Here is a 24,855-nt window from a genome sequence, read left to right as displayed (position 1 = left end):
CTTTTCCACTCAAATTACCCCCCACCCCCCCCTAATAAAGATTTAACCCACTGATCCCCCCTGAACCCCCCCTGATCACCGCCGTTAACCCCTACACCCTCTGTCACATCAGCACTAATACAAACGCAATATACGGTGTTATTGTATTTTTGTATTAGTGTCATTGTGATCAGAATTAGCGCAGGCGACTAAGTTTCTGTCCCAAGAAGGTTTAGGGTCCCCGCCACCCGCCCAATAAAGATTTAAGCCCCTGACCCCCCCCTGATCACCCCTACACCCCCTGCCATAACACACACCGTATACAGTATATAGCATTTTGCTATATACCCGTATAAGTGTGATTTGTGGTCAGGTCTAGCGCTTGCGACCCCCCTTTTTCCACTTGAATTACCCGCCACCCCCCCCTAATAAAGATTTAAGCCCCTGATCCCACCTGATCCCCCCCTGATCACCGCTAGTTAACCCCTACACCCTCTGTCACATCAGCACTAATACAAACGTAATATACTGTGTTTTTGTATTTTTGTATTAGTGTCATTGTGATCAGAATTAGCGCAGGCGACTAAGTTTGTGTCCCAAGCAGGTTTAGGGTCCCCCCCACCCGCCCAATAAAGATTTAATCCCCTGATCCCCTCCTGATCACCCCTACACCCCCTGCCACAACGCACACTGTATACAGTATATAGCATTTTCTATATACCCGTATAAGTGTGACTTGTGACCAGGTTTAGCGCTTGCCACCGTTCCTTTTATCCTTAGGATACCCGCCAGCCCCTTCCAATAAAGATTTAAACCCCTGATCCCCCCCTGATCACATCCCGTTAACCCCTACACCCTCTGTCACATTAGCACTAATACACACATAATATACTGTTTTTACTGTATTTTTGTATTGGTGTCATTGTGACTTGAGGTTGCTCTAGCTAGCTAGTTTCTTTCCCAAAGGAGGTTTAGGGTCCCCGCCACCCCCCCCCAGATCCCCGGCGCATAGTTTAGAAGTAACCCCTTGATCACCACACACGCACGCACGCACCTACACTTCCATTTCTAGTATAGTGTTTGAACAGATCAATATCTGATCTGATCAGAGCTATACTAGCGCCCCCATAGTTTAGGGTTCCCAAAACGCGGTGTTTGCACGATCAGCACTGATTCCGGCCAGCACCTGCGTTTAACCCTTTCACCCAGGTAAGTGTAGTAATCAATAGATTACTGTCACTTACAAAAAACACAAGACACAAAACCGCTGTGTTAGCAGAGTCAGGCCTGATCCCTGCTAGCATTAGCAGTTTTTTTGGTAGCGCTTGAAATAGTCTTCGACAACCAGGTGCTTTTATTACCTGTGAGTCGCATCACTGTACGGGTAAATTTAGTTACCAAAATGTCTAAACGTTCGTACAGTGATGAAGCTATTTACAGTATGATGACCATGTCAGGTGAGAGCGATGGGGAAGCCTCACCGGCAGAATCAGGGTCATTATACGAACCAGATGACGGCAGCGGCTCCCTGACAGACAGCTCCGACGACAGATGGGTCCCTGTTAGACCCAGGCGTACCCGACCCCATTCTGGTGTTGTTGAAATGCAGGAATCGCAGGGTGCTCGTATGGAGCAGAGTGTGGGTACTAGTGCCGCTCATCCTTCTGGCGACCTGGCAAGCGCCAGCGGCCTAGTACAACCTGGACCTAGTACAACCAGCACTGCAGTAAGACCTGGTGACGTGGCGAGTCCCCTAAGTGCAGTTGAAGCTGGTGCGGTGGCTAGCACAAGTAGTGGCCCGCAGCCACCGCGTATTCGAAGACAGGCCCGTAGAGCCCATAGTGCCCTCCCTGATGCGCTGGCATATCCCAATTGGCAACCCACTGATTCTACAGCGCCAGTACTTCCCCCATTCACCGCCCAACCTGGAATCCACGTGGAGACAGCTGGTTTTACGCCCCTGAACTTTTTTGAGCTGTTCTTCACGGAAGATCTTTTCAGATCTATTGTGGATCAATCAAATTTATATGCTCAACAATTTATCGCCGCCAACCCAAATTCGCACCTTGCCAGACGATTCGGCTGGAATCCTATAACGGTTTCCGAATTTAAGATCTTTCTGGGCCTTTCCCTCCACATGGGCATAACTAAACAAAGTGAATTGCGGCTATATTGGTCCACTAGCCCAGCTCACCATATGCGCATGTACTCTGCCTCCATGTCCAGGGGGAGATACGAGCAAATTCTGCGATTTATGCATTTCAGCGACAATGAAATCTGTCGTCCTCGGGGAGACCCTGCATACGATCGGCTCCACAAAATTCGGCCCCTCATAGACCACTTCAATCAGCGGTTTGCAGCCTTGTTTACCCCCGAACAAGTTGTCTGCATTGACGAGTCCCTGATTAAATTTACTGGCCGTCTTGCTATCAAACAGTACCTCCCCAGCAAGCGTGCCAGATACGGGGTCAAGTTGTATAAGCTCTGTGACAGGGCCACAGGCTATACAGTTAATTTCCGTGTCTATGAGGGAAAAGATAGCACTGTGGAGCCCCCGAACTGCCCAGACTACATAGGGAGCAGCGGTAAGATTGTTTGGGACTTGGTGTCACCCTTATCCGGAAAGGGGTACCATTTGTACGTGGACAATTTTTACACAAGCGTGCCACTATTTAGTCACCTGCTTGATTTACAAATTGGCGCATGTGGCACCGTGCGACCTAATCGCCGGGGCTTCCCCCAACGGCTTGTTAATTCCCGTCTTAGTCGGGGGGCGAGAGCCTGCTTGAAAACGGACAAATTACTTGCGGTGAAGTGGAAGGATACACGGGATGTTTATGTTCTGTCCTCCCTTCACGCAGACACGACAGTCCAAATCCCTACGGCAACTGGCGTTATGGAGAAACCCCTCTGTGTCCACGAATATAACCTTAACATGGGAGGGGTGGACCTTAACGACCAGCTTTTGGCGCCGTATTTAGTTGCCCGTAAAGCCAGACGCTGGTACAAAAAAGTGTCTGTTTACCTTTTCCAATTGGCTATGCTGAACGCCTTTGTCCTATACAAGGCGTCAGGACGAACTGGACCCTTCCGGGAATTCCAGGAAGCGGTCATCCTTGCCTACCTGTACCCAGGAGGCATGCCTGCCCAACTTCCCCTTCCAGATGCAGTGAGCCGGCTGCATGAGAGGCATTTTCCTTATGCCCTCCCGAGTACCCCTACCCAAATACGACCCCAAAGACGATGTCGTGTCTGTAGCAAGCGCGGATTTAGGCGTGACACCCGTTATTATTGTCCCAAATGTCCTGACCATCCTGGTCTCTGCATCGGGGAATGTTTTGAGCGCTACCATACACTAGTGGAGTATTAGTGTAGGGTACAGCACGACACAGTGTAGGGCACATAAACACAGGGTCTCGAAGGATGTTGGATGTCCATCGACATTTTGAGAGACCCAAGCTGGAAGAGAAGATCGCAGAAGATCGCACTCCCTCCCAAATCAAGAAATAAAGGAACAGTTAGAAAGTAAAATAAAAGGATCCAAAAACTGTTGTGGTGTCAGTAATTTTATATGTCCTTCTACTCCTTCCTACTATACTTTTTTCAATGTCCTTTGTTTGTTTTTTCATTCTTTTGTGACCTGTTTCTCTTGCAGGTAATTGTCGGCTACCACGCATTGATTTTATATATTCTGACACAAACAGCGTTTGCGCTCAGCATATATGGATACCTTTGCTGATAGCAGCTGTGGTGATTTTCTGATTTCAGCACTGCAGTTAAAATCTTATTTTGGTATACGTGGATAGCGCCGTGTATACCCATCATTAAATTCAGTGGGTGGTTGTTTGGGCGGTTAATGATGAGAATCCAAAAACTTTTGTTGTGTCAGTCATTTTATATGTCCTACTCTTCCTAATGTACTTTTTTTTAATGTACTTTGTTTGTTTTTTCATTCTTTTGTGACCTGTTTCTCTTGCAGGTAATTGTCGGCTACCACGCATTGATTTTATATATTCTGACACAAACAGCGTTTGCGCTCAGCATATATGGATACCTTTGCTGATAGCAGCTGTGGTGATTTTCTGATTTCAGCACTGCAGTTAAAATCTTATTTTGGTATACGTGGATAGCGCCGTGTATACCCATCATTAAATTCAGTGGGTGGTTGTTTGGGCGGTTAATGATGAGAATCCAAAAACTTTTGTTGTGTCAGTCATTTTATATGTCCTACTCTTCCTAATGTACTTTTTTTAATGTACTTTGTTTGTTTTTTCATTCTTTTGTGACCTGTTTCTCTTGCAGGTCCCTCGTCGGCTACCACGCATTGATTTTATATATTCTGACACAAACAGTGTTTGCGCTCAGCATATATGGATACCTTTGCTGATAGCAGCTGTGGTGATTTTCTGATTTCAGCACTGCAGTTAAAATCCTATTTTGGTATACGTGGATAGTGTCGTGTATACCCATCATTAAATTCAGTGGGTGGTTGTTTGGGCGGTTAATGATGAGTAATACTACGCATTATTCCTGTGCTGATTTCTGATAGGTTCTCTTTTTTTCCGTTCAGCCCACAGGCTGCATGAAAAAAAAAAAACCTATATGCCAAACAAGGACCAGCAATGTACTGGTACGTTGCTGGACTTTGAGTGGTTGTACCAGGATGATGCCTGCAGATTTAGGCATCATCTTGGTATCGTTTTTTACAGCCAGCGGTCGGCTAACATGTAAAAGCAATCCTAGCAGGTAATTGGCCGCTAGACTGCTTTTACATGCAGTGGGAGGGGTCTCCCCCCCCCCCACCGTCGCCTTCCGAAGCCTTCCGTGGTTTTTCTCGGGCTCTCCTGTCCCACCGGTTAACCCGAGAGTGCAGCCGGTGGTTCAGTTATCTAACCATAGAGCTAATTGAAGATTAGAATGGCTCCAATCATCTCTATGGCCTAAGATGCCGGAGGCTACGAGCATTTCATGACTTCTTTTTCGCCAGAAATAAACAGGGCCATTGGGAAATTGGGAAAGTATTTTATCACACCAATTTTGGCGTGGTCAGATACATTAAGGTCAGAGGAGAGATCTAGAGTATAAAAGACCCCAATTTTTTTAAAAAAGAGTACCTGTCACTACCGATTGCTATCATAGGGGATATCTAAATTCACTGTGATAACAATAAAAATGATTTAAAAAAAAAAAATTAAAGGAAAGGTGTCAAAATAACATAAAAAAGCAAAAAAAAAAAAAAAAAAAAAAAAAAAAAAATTGAGCCCCCCCCCTTTCCCCCCGTGCTTGCACGCAATGGCACACGCAAGCGTTGGTCTAGTGTCATATGTAAACCGCAATTTCAGCATGCATGTGAGGTATCGCCGCGATCGCCAGATCGAGTGCAGTAATTTTTGCAGTAGACCTCCTCTGTAAGTCTAAAGTGGTAACCTGTAGAGACTTTTAAAGTTTTTAAAAATGTACGTACGTTGTTGCCGCTGCGCAGGCGTGCGCAATTTTTAAAGCATGTCATGTCAGGTGTCTATGAACTCGGCATAAGATCATCTTTTAAATTTTACCAAAAAAATTGGAATTATATAGTGTATTTGTGAAATAAATTAAAAAAAAATGTATTTTTTTCGCAAAAATTGCGTTTGGAAAATCTGTGCGCAAATACCGTGTGACAAAAAAATTTGCAACATCCCCCATTTTATTCTATAGGGCCTCTGCTTTAAAGAAATATATAATGTTTGGGGGTTCAAAGTAATTTTCTAGTAAAAAAAAAATATTTTTTCATGTAAACAAAAAGGCACAGAAAAGGCTTGGTTTTCAAGTGGTTAGAAGAGTGGGTGATGTGTGGATAAGATTGAGCATAAAATGCCGGGACAGTTCAAACACCCCCCAAATGACCCCTTTTTGAAAAGTAGACACCCAAAGCTATTTGCTGAGAGGCATGGTGAGTCCATGGAATATTTTATATTTTGCTACAAGTGTCGGGAAAATTATTATTTCTTTTTTTTTTGTTGTTTTTTTACAGAAAGTTGTCACTAAATGATATATTGCTCACACATGCCATGTGTATATGTGAAATGACACCCCAAAATACATTCTGCTGCTTCTCCTGAGTACAGGGATACCCCATGTGTGAGACTTTTTGGCAGCGTAGCTGTGTACGCGCCCCCGAAAACCAATCCACATCTTCAGGTTTTCTAATGGCGTAAATTGCTGATTTTACCCCTGACTACCTGTCACAGTTTCAGAGGCCCTGAAATTTCAAGATAGCACAAAACCCCCCCAAATGACCCCATTTTGCAAAGTAGACACTCCAAGCTATTGGCTGAGAAGCATGGTGAGTCCATGGAATAGTTTATATTTTGCCACAAGTTTCGGGAAAATAATTTTTTTTTTTTTTTTAACACAAAGTTGTCAGTAAATGATATAATGCTCACGCATGCCATGGGTATATGTGAAATGACACCCCAAAATACATTCTGCTGCTTCTCCTGAGTACAGGGATACCCCATGTGTGAGACTTTTTTGCAGTCTAGCCGAGTACAGGACCCCGAAAACCAACCTCCACTTTCAGGCTTTCCAAGGGCGTAAATTGTTGATTTCACTCCTGACTACCTATCACAGTTTCGGAGGCCCTAAAATTCCAAGATAGCACAAAACCCCCCCAAATGACCCAATTTTGCAAAGTAGACACTCCAATCTATTTGCTGAGAGGCATGGTGAGTATTTTGCAGCTCTCATTTTTTTTGGAAAATGAAGAAAAAACAGGAAAATGCATTTTTTTTCCTCTTTTTTCAATTTCCAAAACTTTGTGACAAAAAGTGAGATCTGCAAAACACTCAACATGCCTCTCTGCAAATAGCTCAGGGTGTCTACTTTCCAAAATGGGGTCATTTGGGGGGGTTTTGTGCTATCTTGGAATTTTAGGGCCTCCGAAACTGTGATAGGTAGTCAGGAGTGAAATCAACAATTTACGCCCTTGGAAAGCCTGAAAGTGGAGGTTGGTTTTCGGGGTCCTGTACTCGGCTAGACTGCAAAAAAGTCTCACACATGGGGTATCCCTGTACTCAGGAGAAGCAGCAGAATGTATTTTGGGGTGTCATTTCACATATACCCATGGCATGTGTGAGCAATATATCATTTACTGACAGCTTTGTGTAAAAAAAAAAAAAAAATATATATATATATATATTTCCCGGAACTTGTGGCAAAATATAAAATATTCCATGGACTCACCATGCCTCTCAGCAAACAGCTTGGGGTATCTACTTTCCAAAATGGGGTCATTTGGGGGGGTTTTGTGCTATCTTGGAATTTTAGGGCCTCCGAAACTGTGATAGGTAGTCAGGAGTGAAATCAACAATTTACGCCTTTGGAAAGCCTGAAAGTGGAGGTTGGTTTTCGGGGTCCTGTACTCGGCTAGACTGCAAAAAAGTCTCACACATGGGGTATCCCTGTACTCAGGAGAAGCAGCAGAATGTATTTTGGGGTGTCATTTCACATATACCCATGGCATGTGTGAGCAATATATCATTTACTGACAGCTTTGTGTAAAAAAAAAAAAAAAATATATATATATATATATTTCCCGGAACTTGTGGCAAAATATAAAATATTCCATGGACTCACCATGCCTCTCAGCAAACAGCTTGGGGTGTCTACTTTCCAAAATGGGGTCATTTGGGGGGGTTTTGTGCTATCTTGGAATTTTAGGGCCTCCGAAACTGTGATAGGTAGTCAGGAGTGAAATCAACAATTTACGCCTTTGGAAAGCCTGAAAGTGGAGGTTGGTTTTCGGGGTCCTGTACTCGGCTAGACTGCAAAAAAGTCTCACACATGGGGTATCCCTGTACTCAGGAGAAGCAGCAGAATGTATTTTGGGGTGTCATTTCACATATACCCATGGCATGTGTGAGCAATATATCATTTACTGACAGCTTTGTGTAAAAAAAAAAAAAATATATATATATATATATATATATTTCCCGGAACTTGTGGCAAAATATAAAATATTCCATGGACTCACCATGCCTCTCAGCAAATAGCTTGGGGTGTCTACTTTCCAAAATGGGGTCATTTGGGGGGGTTTTGTGCTATCTTGGAATTTTAGGGCCTCCGAAACTGCGACAGGTAGTGCAGAGGTGACATGAACAATTTACGCCATTAGAAAACCTGAGAGTGTTGATTGGTTTTCGCGGTCCTGTACACAGCTAGGCTCCCAAAAAGTCTCACACATGGGGCATCCCCATACTCAGGAGAAGCGGCAGAATGTATTTTGGGGTGTCATTCCACATATATATCCATGTCATGTGTGAGAAATTTATCTTTTAGTGACAACGTTGTGTAAAAAAAAAAAATTAAAAAAAAAAATTGTAATTTTCCCGAAACTTGTGGCAAAATATAAAATATTCCATGGACTCACCATGCCTCTCAGCAAACAGCTTGGGGTGTCTACTTTCCAAAATGGGGTCATTTGGGGGGGTTTTGTGGCATCTTGACATTTCAGGGCCTCCTAAACCGTTATAGGTAGTGAGAAAATGCAATGAAAAATGTACGCCCTTTGAAATTCTGATGGTGGTGATTTGTTTTCCGGCTCCCGTACACAGCTACGCTCCCAAAAAGTCTCACATATGTGGTATCCCTGTACTCAGGAGAAGCAGCAGAATATATTTTGGGGTGTAATTACACATATACCCATGGCATGTGTGAGCAATATATCATTTCAATGACAACTTTGTGTAAAAAAAAAAAAAAAAATTTTTTTAGTCATTTTTCAAACACCTGTGACAAAAAAATAAAATATTCAATGAGCTCAACATGCCTCTCAGAACATTCCTTAGGATGTCTACTTTCCAAAAAGTGGTAGTTTGGGGGGGTTTTGTACTGCCCCGCCATTTTAGCACTTCATGAAATGAGATAGGCAGTCAGAAATTAAAGCTTCGTAAATTTCAGTATTTACACCATAGTTTGTAGACGCTATAACTTTTGCGCAAACCAATAAAAATACGCTCATTGATTTTTTTTTTGTCAAAGACATGTAGCTAAATATATTTTGGCCAAAAAAAATGACATAAATTGAGTATATTGGATATTTTTTAAAAGACAAAGTTGAAAATGTCATTTTTTTGCAAAATTTTCGCTCTTTTTTTATTAATATCGCAAAAAATAAAAAGCGCAGAGGTGATCAAATGCCACCAAAAGAAAGCTCTGTTTGTGGGAAAAAAAGGACGTAAATTTCGTTTAGGTACAGCATTGCATGACCGAGCAATTATCAGTTAAAGTCACGAAGTGCCAAGTTGAAAAAAGGGGTCTGGTCCTTTAGCAGCCAAATCCTCCGGGGCTTAAGTGGTTAAACACTGCAACATCCACACACGTAGGACCATCCAACATTGGAGGGGATTTATTCTGACAAATCAAATACACACTGGTATTAACTAGTAATTTTAACTCTTCCTCAGTTTCTCTTCCTCAGGCTAGGGTCACACTGCTGCAATCTAATTTTCAGTGCAATTATGTGATGCAATTTAGATGTGGTTTGCAATATTCTATGGGGTCAAATTTGTGCTGGAATCACACCAAAGTAGTACAGGAACCTTTTCCAAAATCGCTCTGTGCCAAGTCACATTGACATGAATGGGCACCACTGAAAACAATGTGATTTCCATTGGTGATTCAAGTCACATCTGAAATCTCACTACTGTGAATGGAACCTCACTCTGCTAAAGTAATTCCAGTGATAAGGAAAGGGGCAAACAAGGAAGCTGTGCAAACGTGATCTGACTTCATCAGTCCTTAGGACACTCGTGGCTGGCATGCATGGTGGTCAAGGTTGTAATGTTGCACAATAAAACCCTGTGGTTGTGTAGCAAAAAGTCAGGCTTGATCCACCCCCTAGCATATTCACAATTTTTGGACAACTTGGGGCATTTTTCTAGGCCAAAGGCACCCCTAAAGAGCTCAGAAGGCACCCCAGGACATGGGGGCACCCTGGTTGAAAGGCTGACCTAAAGGGTTGCTATGGGTTCCTTGAACAGTAGGCAATGAGGAATTAATCTTCTACATATGCTAACCACCAATGCAAGGGGGTACTTTCGTACTGATCAATTTTAGGGGGCACCACAACTTTTACTGTCTGTGTATCCTTTCTATAAATTAATTTCAAGATTAAAAAAAACTGGATTTTTGACTTACCGTAAAATCCTTTTCTCTTAAGCTCATTGACAGACGCAGACTTCTTGATTAATATCAGTAGGGTTATACTGACCCCTACAGGAGTAGGACACCAGGCAGGAAAAAAGTTCTGGCCACACCTTTGGGCAGTCCCAGGGGGTATATCCTCTCTCTACCTGCAATAGGATGTCAGTTATGTAACAAAGCAGTGACAGAGAATTAAACCCAACTCAAAATAGAGGGGCGGGTACTGCGTCTGTCAATGAGCTTAAGAGAAAAGGATTTTACAGTAAGTCAAAAATCCAGTTTTCTCTGACGCTCATTGACAGACGCAGACTTCTTGATTAATATCAGTAGGGACGTCCCAAAGCAGTGCCACAAATGAGGGGTGGGATAACAAATAAAAATCCAATCCAGAAGGCCCAACCGGAGCCAACCAGAAGCATCAAGGACTCATCGAACAAAAGGATGAGACCCAACTGAAAAAAAAAAAAAAAAAACAGAGGTAGACCAATGGTCCCCCTCAAACAGCGGCCTGCAAAACCTTGCGGCCAAAAGAGGCATGCGCCGATGCCAGCACTTTATAAAATTTTGTAAAGGTATGAACCGATGACCAGATAGCCGCCTTGCAAACCTGAAGCACCGACGCCTGATGGCGGAAGGCCCAGGAAGCACTAAGAGCCCGACTGGAGTGTGCCTTAACAGGGAACGGAGGAACCCGACCCTTAATAGAATAAGCCTGCACCACTGTCTGTCTGATCCATCTGGAGATAGTCGCGGCAGACGCAGGCAACCCCTTTCTAGGGCCATCCGTGATCACAAAAAGTGAATCAGCCTTACGAAAAGAGTCAGTAGTAGCCAAGTACACCCTGATCACCCGAACCACATCCAAGGAGTGTAACGCAAACTCCCGAGGATGACTTGGCTTAGGACACAGGGAATATACAATATAATCATTCAAATGAAACTCTGAAACCACCTTAAGAAGGAAGGATGGATTCGGACGAAGAACCACCTTATCCCTATGAACCACCAGATATGGGGAACGACAGGACAATGCGGCCAGTTCCGACACCCTGCGTGCAGAAGTGATAGCCACCAAAAAGGCCACCTTCTGTGATAAGGTAAGCAAGGGAATCTCCCTAATATTTTCAAAGGGAGGTTTCTGGAGAACCGACAACACCAAATTAAGATCCCATGGCGGCAAGGGCGCGCGCACCGGAGGAGCCAGGTGCCGCACCCCACTGGATGAAATTCCTCCCCAAAGAATGAGTAGCCAGTGGCCTCTGGAAGAAGATTGCCAATGCAGAGACCTGACCCTTGATAGTGCTCAAGGCCAGCTTCTGCTCAACCCCCCGTTGCAGAAAGGCCAATATCCGAGCCACCGAGTAAGAACGTGGAGGAAACCCAAGGGATTCACACCACGCGATATAAGACTTCCATGTGCGATGATAGACCTTTCTGGAAGTCGCTTTCCTTGCTTTAATCAGAGTAGGGATAACTGAAGCAGACAAGCCCCTGTTCTTCAGCACCTGGCTCTCAACAGCCAAGCCGTCAAAGCCAGTGATCGTAAAGCAGGATGGACGATCGGTCCCTGAGACAGCGGCTCTTCCCTGAGAGGAAGTCGCCAAGGAGCGTCTGCGACCAGCCTGACCAAGACGGCATATTAGGCCCGATGAGGTCAATCCGGAGTCACAAGGATGACTGGAATTCCCTCCGCCTCTATCCTGCGAAGAAGTTTCGGTGACAACTTGAGAGGAGGAAGGTCATACAGCAGCTGGTACTGCCCCCACAGAGTATTCAGTGCGTCTGCGGCGTCCGCCAGAGGATCACGGGCGACAACCCTCTGCACCTTTCTGTTGAGCCGAGATGCCAACAGATCCACGTCCGGGGTGCCCCAATGAAGGCACAACTGGTGAAACACCTCTGTCTGAAGAGGCCATTCCTCTTGATTCAAGGTCTGACAGCTGAGAAAGTCCGCTTGCCAATTTTCCACACCCAGAACGTGAACTGCAGACAGAGCCAGAACAAACTGTTCCGCCCAAAACATGCCGGCCACTTCCACGGCCGCTAGAACACTCTTGATGTCCCCTTGATGGTTGACATAGGCCACGGCCGTGGCATTGTCCGACTGAATCCGAACCGAGCAGCCCTGAAGATGCTCGGTCCGGTGAACCAGGCAAAACCTGATCGCTTTCAGTTCCAACACATTTATCGATAACCTGGATACTTTCGGAAAGGGCTTCCCCTGACTGAGCATCGGAGACCGAGGCCCCCAAACCAGAAACTACCTGGTCCGCTCGCTCAGGCGGATCCGATTGTCCAGGAAATCGGAATTCCAGTTCCATTTGAGAAGAATCTCCTTTTGGAGAGTCCGCGTATGACACTGATCCTGCGGAGACTCCGCACAGAAGAGGAGGTCATCCAGGTAGCCCAGGACCGATATGCCCCGCTGCCGTAACAACGCCAGGACTGGGGCCCAAACTTTTGTGAAGACCGGGAAAGCAGAGGCGAGACCAAAGGGTAACGCCACAAACTGATAATGGTCCGCTCCCACCACAAAGCGCAGATACCGCTGGTGTATTGCGTAAATGGGAACGTGAAGATAGGCACCCTCTATGGGCGCCATTTGCATCCAGTGCTGCACTGCCTCCAACAGAGCCATTAGGCGATTCGGGGACAGTCGCATATTGGAAGGGAAGAACCGCACCAGTAGAAGCAAATCGCAACTCGATCTTGTGTTCCGACCGTATGACCTCGTGAACCCATTTGTCTTGAATACTGTAGAGCCACGGGTCCGGGAACCGGCGAAGACAACCCCCCCACCCTTGATCTGGGTGGGGGCGCACCTTCAGTCTGAAGCGGTCTTATCCTCAGGTCTGGAAGGACTGGATTTTTGCTTACCAGACCAGGGTCTCCTAAAACCCCCCCGGGGGGGCTTTGGAGGACTTTGCCTTATCGCCCGCCCCGGAGGAGAGAAAAAACTTCTTGTGAGCTGTAAAGGAAGGTCCCCGTCTGCGACGAGGTTCCTTACCCTTATTAGCCTGTGGTAGAAAGGTGCTCTTGCCCCCAGTGAGATCCTTAATAATCTCATCCAAGGTAGCACCAAACAGGCGATCCCCCTGAAAAGGGAGATCAGTCAATGCTTTTTTGGAAGCCTGATCCGCCGACCAGCACTTTAACCATAGCATGTGCCGGAGGACCACCGCCGAGATCGACACACGCCCCAGCAATGGGGCAGCATCCAGTGCGGCGTCACAAACTTTAGCCCCTGCACTATTTGCTCCAGCAACTCCGGGACAGCAGGAGGGAGACTTCTCCCCGCCAGGTCATGGCGTAATAGCTTGGCCCATTCCGTCAATGTCTGTGAAACCAGAGCAATGGTAAACACTGGCCTTAAGGCCGACCCTGGCAGGGAGAATATGGAACGGGACACAGATTCCGCTCTACGGTCAACTGGATCCCGAAAGGACGGGGAATCCTCCACCGGGATAACCGTGGCCTTATTTAGTCTGGAAACCGGCGGATCCACCACAGGTGGCACCGTCCATTTTTTAAGGAGGGACTCTTCAAACGGGTAGCGCCTAGCAATCCGTTTAGGCATCCCAGGGGGTCGTTTTGGATGGGCCCACTCATCTTTAATAATATCAAAGCATTTGGGAAAGGGAAACACCTTTTCCACCTTGGAGGGCTTGCGAGTGCCAAAGGCAACTTCCGTCTGAACTGCCTCCACTGGTGCAAATTCCAGTTTTAGGGTCTCCCGGACTGACATAATCAGTGCGTCCACCAGTGCCTTGTCCTGTGCTATGGCAGAGGCAGGAAGATCATCCTCACTGTCAGAGGAGCGCGGGACATCAATCCTAAAGGAGGAACCCGCAGCAGCAGCGACCGGCTCAGGATCAGAGTCTGAGGCATCAGAAAAGACAGGGGTAGGCGGGGGTCGTTTTTTAGCCCCCCGTCCCTGACAGGCCACTTCCACCCGGGACACAAATGACTCCAGGACCGCCGAAAGCGCATCAATGGTGAGTGGAGAATCGGAGGGCCCTGCGGCCACCTCGAGGGGATCAGATGGGGACTCATGTGCAGCAGGGTCCATGGCAACGCCAGGGGAACCAGTCAGCCAAAAATGACAAAAATTGCAAAAAAGAAAAAAAAAAAAACTTTTTTTTTTTTTTAAAAGAATCCCCCAGCGCTCCTCAGTGGTCACGTGCTCGAGACCCCCGCAGAGAGAGAAGAGAGACCCCCAAAAGGCTCACCACCTGATGCACCAGAGTTCAAAACAGGACTGCTCTCAGCGCTGTCTGACAGGAAGTCTTTATGGAGTGATTTTCCCGGGTCTAGGGAGGGGCTCCGCCCCCTTACACGCCCTCAGTAACTCCTACAGCTGCTCAGCTCTCAAGCCTGACGAGCTGGGTGTACCAAGATGGCCGCCGCCTATGCAGAGGACATGAAGGCTACAACAAAATGGTGGCCCTGCGCGGCCCGCGGAAAAATGGCGGCCTCGTGCGGTCCGCAGTGCCAACAGGAGACCCCCGTGTGCCTACCCTACGGATCGATCGGTAGATGGGCCTGAAAGCACAGGTATTTAACCCCCCCCCGCACGATCGTTTTTAGGGCAACACCGGCGGCGCCCCCCCCCCGCCCCCATATGTGGCCTGTAACCCACTAGTGAGGGGGGCAGATAGGTGTGGGTGCGTAACAGGAGGGGAACCCGGAATCATGAGGGTCCGACCATCCCGGGGAGGGGCCCGCGTCCACCCCAAAACCCATCAGGGGGAGAGGGGGAACATTCTACTCACCATACCGGAACAGGCGGGCGCCAACTCCTGACAGAACTCCTCTCCACTGAGGTGGTGGGGCTGTCAGCCAACACGGACGTCGCGACTCAGGCTCAGACTGGTCGTAGGCGACCTGGCGAGACATTTAACTCGCGGGGCCAGTCCCCGTCTCCAACGCGGAGCTAGGGCCTGCACGCGCTCGTAGGCCAGCTGGGGTGACCACTGGATCTCAACATCCAGCCTGTCGCCCAGATCCAGCATAATTGCTTGAAGATCTCACAAGAACAACTGGAGAAAAAAAGCTAACTAAAAAAAAGATTTATCTAAAAAAGCTTGCCAGGACCAGAGATCCCAGCAAGGAACTTAGGTCCTTACTCCTGACTAGGCAGAAAAAAAACTGACATCCTATAGCAGGGAGAGAGAGGATATACCCCCTGGGACTGCCCAAAGGTGTGGCCAGAACTTTTTTCCTGCCTAGTGTCCTACTCCTGTAGGGGGCAGTATAACCCTACTGATATTAATCAAGAAGTCTGCGTCTGTCAATGAGCGACAGAGAAAAAAGTCTGCCCACAGTGCTAAATATACTAGGTATTCCAAATTATTTATTCAAGTGTTCCCCTGGAGCAAAAAGGTTGAGAAAGGCTGAGGTAGAGAGGAAAAAAAAAAAAAGGAGGAGGAGTACTCATTGCTCTGTGATGGCCTGTGCTGATTGGGCAATGCTTCAGCAGTTCCTTGTAGCGATTTTGTTTTCATTGGCCACAGGTGTCAGAACTATGCCCCATCATTATGCCCCACCAAAAAAAAAAGGCAATGAAATCTACTGCAAAAACATAAAAAACCTCCCAAAGCTAGTGGAGATAGATATAGATATATATATAGATATATATATATATATATATATATATATATATATATATATATATATATATATATATATATATATATACACATACATATATATATATATACACACACATACATATATATATATACACACACATACACACACATACATACATACATACATACATATATATAGGTAGATAGATAGATAGTCAAGAGTTTACATTGCAAAAACCTTGTGTATAGTTTTCAAGCAAGAAATATGTGGCTATGCTTCCTGTGCTGTACTGTTGCACATGAAATTATTGCGTTACTGCTCCCCATCTCACTGCAAGTCTTGCAGTGTGCTAAGGGTTACACAAAGCAATACACTCTGACCTTTATGTAATTTTTTCTATCAGCATTTGTTGAACAGGTATGAAATATGGGAAGTAAAAATAATGTCCATTTAAAAAAAAAAAAAAAAGACAAAGTGGCCCATTAATAGGAAGGACAGTAGCTGTTAAGGACAAGCCAAGCCACCGGACCTGCTGAGATCTTTCCAAATTTGGCTGAAATAATGCAAAACTGCACTGGTGAAACCTCCATACTTAAGGCCTCATGCACAATGGACGTTTTTCCAGCTGCGGTTTTTAGCATAAGACGTTTTTTCCTACAGCCAGTAAACTCCCCAGCATGTTATCCCACGTGTTCATGCACACAGGCTGTTATCAGCAGTTTTTGGCAGGGGCAGTTTCTGGCTGTTAAAAAAAAAAAAACTAGTGGGTTTTGAGTGGCGTTTTTCAGCTATAAAAACGCATTAACGTCAATAAACGCTGCTAACTGGTGTTTGACGTATTATTATTCCATTGCCGTTTTTAAGCCTGGGTTCTGTTTCAAGGTGTCGTTCATGGAACATAGCCTGGGTTTACACTGGTGCATGCTGAACACCGCATGTGATTTGCACCAAATACACACCACATTCGATGTCTGTGCGATATTTTTTATGGCTCAAATTGCATCACATTTGCACCAAAATGTTGTAGGACTCTTTTTCTCCACACCTAATCGTATTGCATGGGTGTGAACACTCATACAATGCGATTCTGGCAAGCGCACTGCATTTTGCAATCTGTTTCGGGGTATCATTCATGGAACATGAAGCCCTGTTAACATTGTGCCGATTTGGAATGCGATTTGTCATGTTGAATCTCATGACAAATGCCTACTGCCAGCAATGGCACCGATTCACACAGAGGGCGGGTTTGAAAATCGATCAGCTGAACGAACACGATTTCAAACTCGCATGTCAGTGCGACTTCAAGGACGGGTTCATGCACAGATGTCTATTGAAATAACCCTGTAGTCGCCAAAAGTAGTGCAGAAACTACTTTTGGAAATCAGTGCGGCACCACAAAGTCAGGGTTGCACCAATTCGGACAGTGACGCTGCTGGCAATAGGCTCTGATTTGGCATGCGATTTGACATGTCAAATCTGCCCGATGTGAACGGGGGCTTAATGTTACATGAACGGCACTCCAAAACATTTTGCAAAATGCAGTGAACTTAAAATTGCATCGCATGGGTGTTCACACCAATGCAATGCGATTTTGAGGCAGGGAAAAAAGTGTCTACAATTTCACCAAAATGTTGTAGGACCCTTTTTTCCCTGCATCTAAATCTTATCGCATGTGTGTTCACACCCACGCGATGCAACTCTGGCAAGCATTGCATTGTGGGAAAGTCTGAGTTACTAAAATAGAGGCGATTTGTAGCTAAAAACGCTAAAAAACGCCAATGCAAAAAAGCTAAAAAACGCTGAAATGCTAACTACAAAACTACTGGTGTTTTTATAATGTCCAGTGTTCAAGAGGCCTTATAGGGAACTATTCACTATAAGGAATCGCTCTTGTTCCTGTCCCTCTACATAACATGACACTACTTTCTTTACAATAGTTGTATACGGGTCACTCCAATGCTTGTAAATAAGGTCAGTACAGTTCCGGTTTGAGGCATTCATGACACCAAGCATATATCAGAGAAGAAGAGGAGAAATGTTAGACAATCTTGACAGGATTTCTGGCTTACCTTCACAGATCATTGGTTCAATTGTAAATACATGACCTGGTTTTATCACACCAACTGCTTTGTTTTCTACAAAAAAAGAAATAAGACATAACTTTGTTTCCAAACACTAAGCCACAAGACAGAATAGCGAATTACAAAAAAGGTATATTATTTTATATATATATATATATATATATATATATATATATATATATATATATATATATATATATATATATATATATATATATATATATATATATATATATATATATATATATATATATATATATATATAATATCTATCTATTTTTAACTGAATGAGACCATGTCCCTCCCAGATGAGGGGCTTTAACCACTTGACCTCCGTTTATGTGTTTATGTGTAACCATCTATTTGCTAGAAAACTTTAGAACCCCCCCCCCTTTTTTTAATTATATATATATATATATATATATATATATATATATATATATATATATATATATATATATATATATATATATAGCCAAGGCCCTAGAGAATTGGTGGGTTTTGCCATTTTTTTTGTCACAGTATTTGTACAGCGGTTGTTCAAACTAAATTTTTTGCCAAAAAAATGCAGATTAAATTTTAATGCAAAAAAAAAAAAAGTATATTGTATGTATGTATGTATATATATATATATATATATATATATATATATATATATATATATATATATATATATATATAATAAAAAGCCTACAGGTTACCACTTTAGATTTACACAGTCAGTGTGGTGCTATGTCTGATGATAAAACAGGACACTGGTGAGCTTTGCTCAGCCTTTGTCACTGTAGCTTTTTAACCATTTTCAATATAAAGAAAAATTGTGGTCTTTGCTAGGAGGCTGGGTAAATACCCCCTTAGGATTCCACAGGATTTACTGTAGTTCATACAATCTCCTTCTGAAAATATATAGTGGAAAAATTCTCTGGTAAAGGTTACATTTAGAACTTAATGTGCACTCCCTGAAAAGGCATTGTAGCCCACCAACTATATAAACACTTTAGAATTTGACAGATTCAGATTATGAACAGGACATATACAGTAGCTCACCAAAGTGAGTACACCCCTCACATTTTTGTAAATATTTTATAATATCTTTTCATTTGACAACACTAAAGAAAATACACTTTGCTACAATGTAAAGTAGTGAGGGTATAGTTTGTATAACAGTGTAAATTTGCTCAACACAGACAATGTCTAAACCGCTAGCAACAAAAATGAGTACATCCTCAAGTGAAAATGTCCAAATTGGGCCCAAAGTGTCAATATTTTGTGTGGCCGCCATTATTTTCCAGCACTGCCTCAACCCTCTTGGGCATGGAGTTCACCAGAGCTTCACAGGTTGCCACTGGAGTCCTCTTCCACTCCTCCATGATATCACGGAGCTGGTGGATGTTAGAGACCTTGCGCTCCTCCACCTTCTGTTTGAGGATGCCCCACAGATGCTCCATAGGGTATAGGTCTGGGGACATGCTTGACCTGTCCATCACCTTTACTCTCAAGCTTCTATAGCACAGCAGTCTTCTTGGAGGTGTGTTTGGAGTCGTTGTGTTGAAATACTGCCCTGCGGCCCAGTCTCCGAAGAGAGGGGATCATGCTCTGCTTCAGTATGTCACAGTACATGTCATTCATGGTTCCCTCAATGAACTGTAGCTCCCCAGTGCCGGGAGCACTCATGCAGCCCCAGACTATGACACTTCCACCACCATGCTTAACTGTAGGCAAGACACACTTGTCTTTGTGCTCCTCTCCTGGTTGCCGCCACACACGCTTGACACCATCTGAACCAAATACGTTTGTCTTGGTCTCAGACCGCAGGACATGGTTCCAGTAATTCATGTCCTTAGTCGGCTTGTCTTCAGTCAACTGTTTGCGGGCTCTCTTGTGCATCATTTTTAGAAGCTTCCTCCTGGAATGACAGCCATGCAGACCAATTTGATGCAGTGTGCTACGTATGGTCTGAGCACTGACAGGCTGAGCCCCCCCCCCCTAGCCTTTCAACCTCTGCAGCAATGCTGGCAGCACTCATACATCTATTCCCCAAAGACAACCTCTAGATAAGACACTGAGTACGTGCACTCCGCTTCTTTGGTCAACCATGGCGAGGCCTGTTCAGAGTGGAACCTGTCCTGTTAAACTGCTGTATGGTCTTGGCAACCATGCTGCAGCTCAGTGTCAAGGTTTTGGCAATCCTATTACAGCCTAGGCCATCTTTATGTAGAGCAATAATTCTTTTTTTCAGATCCTCAGTGAGTTCTTTGCCTTGAGGGGCCATGTTGAACTTCTAGTGACCAGTATGAGAGAGTGAGAGCAATAACACCAAATTTAACATACCTGCTCGCCATTCACACCTGAGACCTTGTAACACCGAGTCACATGACACTGGGAAGGGAAAATGGCTAATTGGGCCCAATTTGGACATTTTCACTTAGGGGTGTACTCCCTTTTGTTGCCAGGGGTTTAGACATTAATGTGTGGAGTTATTTTGAGGGGACAGAAAATTTACACTGTTATACTGTACACTCACTTTACATTGTAGCAAAGCGTGATTCCTTCAGTGAGGTGTGTACGCACTTGTGAGATACTGTAGGTCTGTCTTTTGTCCACATTTTCTGCTCAATTTTCCTTCACAACCCAGCTGTGCTTTGCTTAAAGAGAGCAGGGGATTTCCAATAAAAAAGTAAATAAATACCAGGCGAAACAAGGAGAACAGACTAACATTGAAGGTCCATGTCTAGAAGGTTTTTACCATTTGGTTTTAAGTGCTTGCTACAAATTTCTACAAATTTGTTGTTTTAGGTAGAACAAATACAGGAAAATGAAAATGCATCTCTAGCTAACCCCCCCCTACACACACACCCCAACATTTTGAAGTGTGTTTTGAGAGGTGGGCCGAATGGAAATTTTGGTGCCGAAACCGAAAATGCAGGATGCACTTGGCCGAAAACTACAGTTTTTAAAGAAATATTAAAATTTTTAAATATAGTATATTGACTTTTCAATTAATATGAATTTAAATTAAATTTGTCAGCCATTATTGGCACCTTTAGCGCAAGAAAAGCTAAAAAAAAAATGTATCCCTTTAAAAATTCTTTTGTAGGTCTTCACACTGGTCCGTTGTGCTTAGTTGTGTGGTTAAAAATCCTGCTTGCTGCATTTTTTGTCAGAGGGGAAAAAAAAAAAAAACACACCATTAAAAACGCAGCAAGAAAGCACCCGTAGTAGTTTTTGAGTCATGTGACCTACGAAATACAAACCATAAGCCTGGCAAAATCACATGCATTTTCGGTGCCATTATTGGCAAAATGCCAATAACCCCATTTTCGGGCCGATCTGTTTTGGTGGCCGAAATTTCGGTGCATATTTAACAGTGTTAACGGATTAAAACCCTTTCTTTCGCTTTATACTGCTGTCTGTGTCCCTTATGGGTACATTAACCCTCTATTTGTCTTGTGATCATCCTGTGCTTAAATAAGGGAATTTCAAGGTTTACAGCTGTCAATTGAACAGGTGAAATCCAGGTTCAGGTGAAATTTTACAATGGGAACACCTGTCTAAATAGGCAATTTCCCCAGTTCAGAAAGAATTAGTCTTTCCATTTTCACTCTCTGATTAAATCTGTTAAATCCCTCCCAACTGTACCAAAAACAGGGTAAAGGCTTGACAAGCATTCCAATCATTACCTTCTAGAAATATATACTGTATATTATAGGGGTTTTCCTACCTTCAGGCCCCTTTCACACATTCCGGTCCGTCGGCGGACTCCGTTTAGCTCAGCGCCGATCCCCCGCTGAGCAGGCAGATGGCAGCTTTGTCACCCCGCTGTGTGCGGAGACAGAGCTGTCAGGTCCTGCTGTTCTCTATGGGGGAATTGGATGGGAACGGACCGTCTGTCCGTTCTCATCTGATCCGATCCGCTGGACGGATGGAAAATAGGGTTTCTATCTGTCCAGATTTGACGGATCGGATGTCAGAGGACAGGTCTCCACTGACATCCAATGCCCTATAGAGATGCATGGAGCGTCCGTTCAGATCCGCCAAAAAAAAAAAAAAAAAAATGAACAGGCAGATCCGAACGGGCCTGTGTGAAAGGGGCCTTAGGCTACTTATACATTATACCGTTACTTTGTAAAACAATCCATTCAGTTTAAAATAGAAATGCAAGGCAAAACATTTGCAAATTTAATCCCCCAAATTCTAAAAAAATAAATAAATAAAATATTTAAAAAAAAAAAAAAAAAAAAAAAAAAAAACACACAAAGCTTTAGACACTGCATTCTGGTTTTATGTAGATTTTACAATGATTTACAAATCTGATAAACCCATATTTTATTCACAAATCGAAAACAGAAAACATAGCAAATGTTTAAACTGAGAAAATGTACCATTTTATGAACCAAAAAAAAGGTAATTTTGAAATAGATTGCAGCAACATGTCTCAAAAGTTGGGACAGGGCAAAAAAAAAAAAAGCAGGCAAAGTAAGTGGCACTAACAAGGAAGAACTGGAAGAACATTTTGCAACCAATTAGGTTAATTGGCAATAGGTCAGTAACATATTTGGGTTTAAAAACAGGCATCTTAGGGTCCTTTCACACGGGCTTTCTGCCCAATGGACCCAATTTTGCTCAGTGAGGAATTGATCTGCCGATCCCCAGTGAGCCGATAGATGACAGCTCCATCTCTGCTTACTTTGCAGAGACAGACCTGTCAGATCCACGCTCTCCTATATGGGAGATCGGATGAAAATGGACCGCCTGTCCGTTTTCATCCGATCCTCCAGACGGATGGAAAATAGGGTTTGGATTTCACGGACAGGTTCGGATCGAATAGCAGCAGGTGTCAGCAGAGATGTCACTGCTGACATCCGCTACTCCATAGGGCTGCATTGAGCATCCGATCAGGTCCGCCTGAAAAACTGACAAGCGGACCAGATCGGAAAGCCCGAGTGAAAGGGGCCTTAGAGAATCAGAGTGTCTCAGAAGTTAAGATGGGCAGAGGTTCACCAATCTGTGAAAAACTGCGCCTAAAAATTGTTGAAGTCTAGAATATTCCTCCATGTAAAATTGCAAAAGGACGTTAAAATGGTATAAACCCAAAAGAAAAACATTATATTGCAGCCTACCAACCATTAGCTGAGATGGCTGCATTAGTTTATTTTTAGGCTTAATTTTCCCTTCGTGATCTGGTCAGTACACCTGTTGATTTTCAACAGAACAAGCAAGCTCTCCTGCAAAATGTATCAGTTAAGTAAGAGTGTTGAGACAAAACATTTTCAGGGGTGCTTGCAATAATTAGCTTATATGTAAAACCTTTTTTTTTTTTCTCCTTTTGGAATAACAGTTGTAACAGATTATAAAATGTGAGCTGGAGTTCGGTTTCAATATGTTAAAGAGTATCTAAATCTGCTAGTACATCTAACACTTCCCTCCCCCCAGACTGACAATGCTTCTTCCTGCTGCGCCTCCTGTGCTTCTCCATCCAGAATTGGGGCACTGGTCTAATACAGTAGTCCATGGCCAGATTACTAATGGCGCTTTTGCACTGCATGGAACCGAACGGTACGGCTCGCTTTTTTGCTTTTCCACTGCTTGTACCGCATGGTACGGTGTAGGAACGGTTCGGTACGGTACGGCGGCGCTTTTCCACTGCATGGAACCGAACGGTACGGCACTGAAAAACAGTACCTACTCGATTGTGGTTTCAAGCGAACCATACCGGTACTAAATTCCACAACCCCTCCCATGCAGCCTGATTGGTCCTCACTACAAGGCAGTGATTGGTCAATAATCATCACTGTCATTGTTTATGCGGCAGTAGAGGCGGTGCAACCACAGAGTAATCCTGCCCACTACTTATCAGTACTATAAACAGTGGAAAAGCAAACCATACCGTACCGTACCGAACCGTTCCAAAACCGTACCATGCGGTACCAGCAGTGGAAAAGCAAACCGGGCCAAGCAGGGCCGAGTAGAGCCGAGCCGGTACTTGCAGTGGAAAAGTGCCATAGGTGAAAGAGGGGAAAAAAAAAAAAAAGTCTCCAAAGCAAACAAATGTAGCAACCACATCAAATGGTTGGTAAACTGGAATATATTACATTTTTGGTTTTGGGTTTAAGATCACTTTAAATCTTTTGATATGTACCGTAGATATATTTAGAGAATCTGGAGAAATCTCTGCACAAGGGACAAGGCTAAAATGCAATTTAATTTTTAATGCTGTGATCTGTGGGTACTCAGGTGGCACTGCAATAAAAAGCGACAGGATTCTGTAATGGACATGACTGCATGGGCTCAGGAATACTTAAAGCACTGAGAAGTTTGCCGTGCCATCCAAAAATGCAAGGTAAAGCTCGATCATGCAAAGAAGAAGCCATATTGGAACATGATGCAGAAATACCGCCATCTTTGGGCCAAAAAAAAAAAAAACTTATTTAAAAATGGTCTGTTGCAAAGTGGAAAACTGTTCTGTAGTCAGACAAAATTAAATTTTACATTTTTGGAAACCATAGGCACTGTCTTCCAGGATAAAGAGGAGAGGGACCTTCTGGCTTATCAGCATTCAGTTCAAAAGCCTGCATCTCTGATGGTATGGTGGTGCTTTACTGCGTAAGGAATGGACAGTTTGCACATCTGGAAAGGCGCCATCAATGTTGGAAGATATCAAGGTTTTAGAGCAGCATAAAGGAAAGGCCTTGCGTATTTCAGCAGGACAATGCTAAACCTCATACTGCAGCTATAACAGCATGCCTCTGTAGTGGAAGTATTTGGGTGTTTAAATGGCCTGCTTGCGGTCCAGACTCTTCCAAAACTGAAAATACTGGTCTCATCTTGAAACGAAAAAATTGACAAAAGACCACCCAGGGCTGTTAAGCAGTTTGAACACAAAGATCAGGCAAGAATGGGACAACTTCCCTTTCCAAAACACCAGCAACTGTTTTCCTCCGTTCCCAGGCATTTATAGAGTATTGTTAGAAGAGGGGATGCTACATTGTGGTAAACATGGCCCTGCCCCACCTTTTTT

The 24,855-nt window shown here is 44.1% G+C and overlaps 1 protein-coding gene across 3 annotated transcripts in view; it reads right to left on the bottom strand.

Annotated features, from left to right (window-relative positions):
- Positions 1–24,855, bottom strand: part of METAP1 (methionyl aminopeptidase 1) — a 90,302-nt gene that overhangs the window by 3,212 nt on the left and 62,235 nt on the right. For all 3 annotated transcript variants that reach the window (XM_082243177.1, XM_082243175.1, XM_082243176.1), the window contains exon 10: positions 17,826–17,891. In XM_082243177.1, coding sequence (XP_082099303.1) covers positions 17,826–17,891 — 66 coding nt within the window. The remainder of the gene's footprint in view (positions 1–17,825; positions 17,892–24,855) is intronic.

The sequence above is a fragment of the Pelophylax lessonae genome, assembly GCF_965119305.1.
Source record: "Pelophylax lessonae genome assembly, chromosome: 1".
NCBI classification, from domain to species: Eukaryota; Metazoa; Chordata; class Amphibia; order Anura; family Ranidae; genus Pelophylax; species Pelophylax lessonae.
The sequence above is the reverse complement of the archived record's forward strand: the minus strand, read 5'-3'. Positions and strand labels throughout refer to the sequence as shown.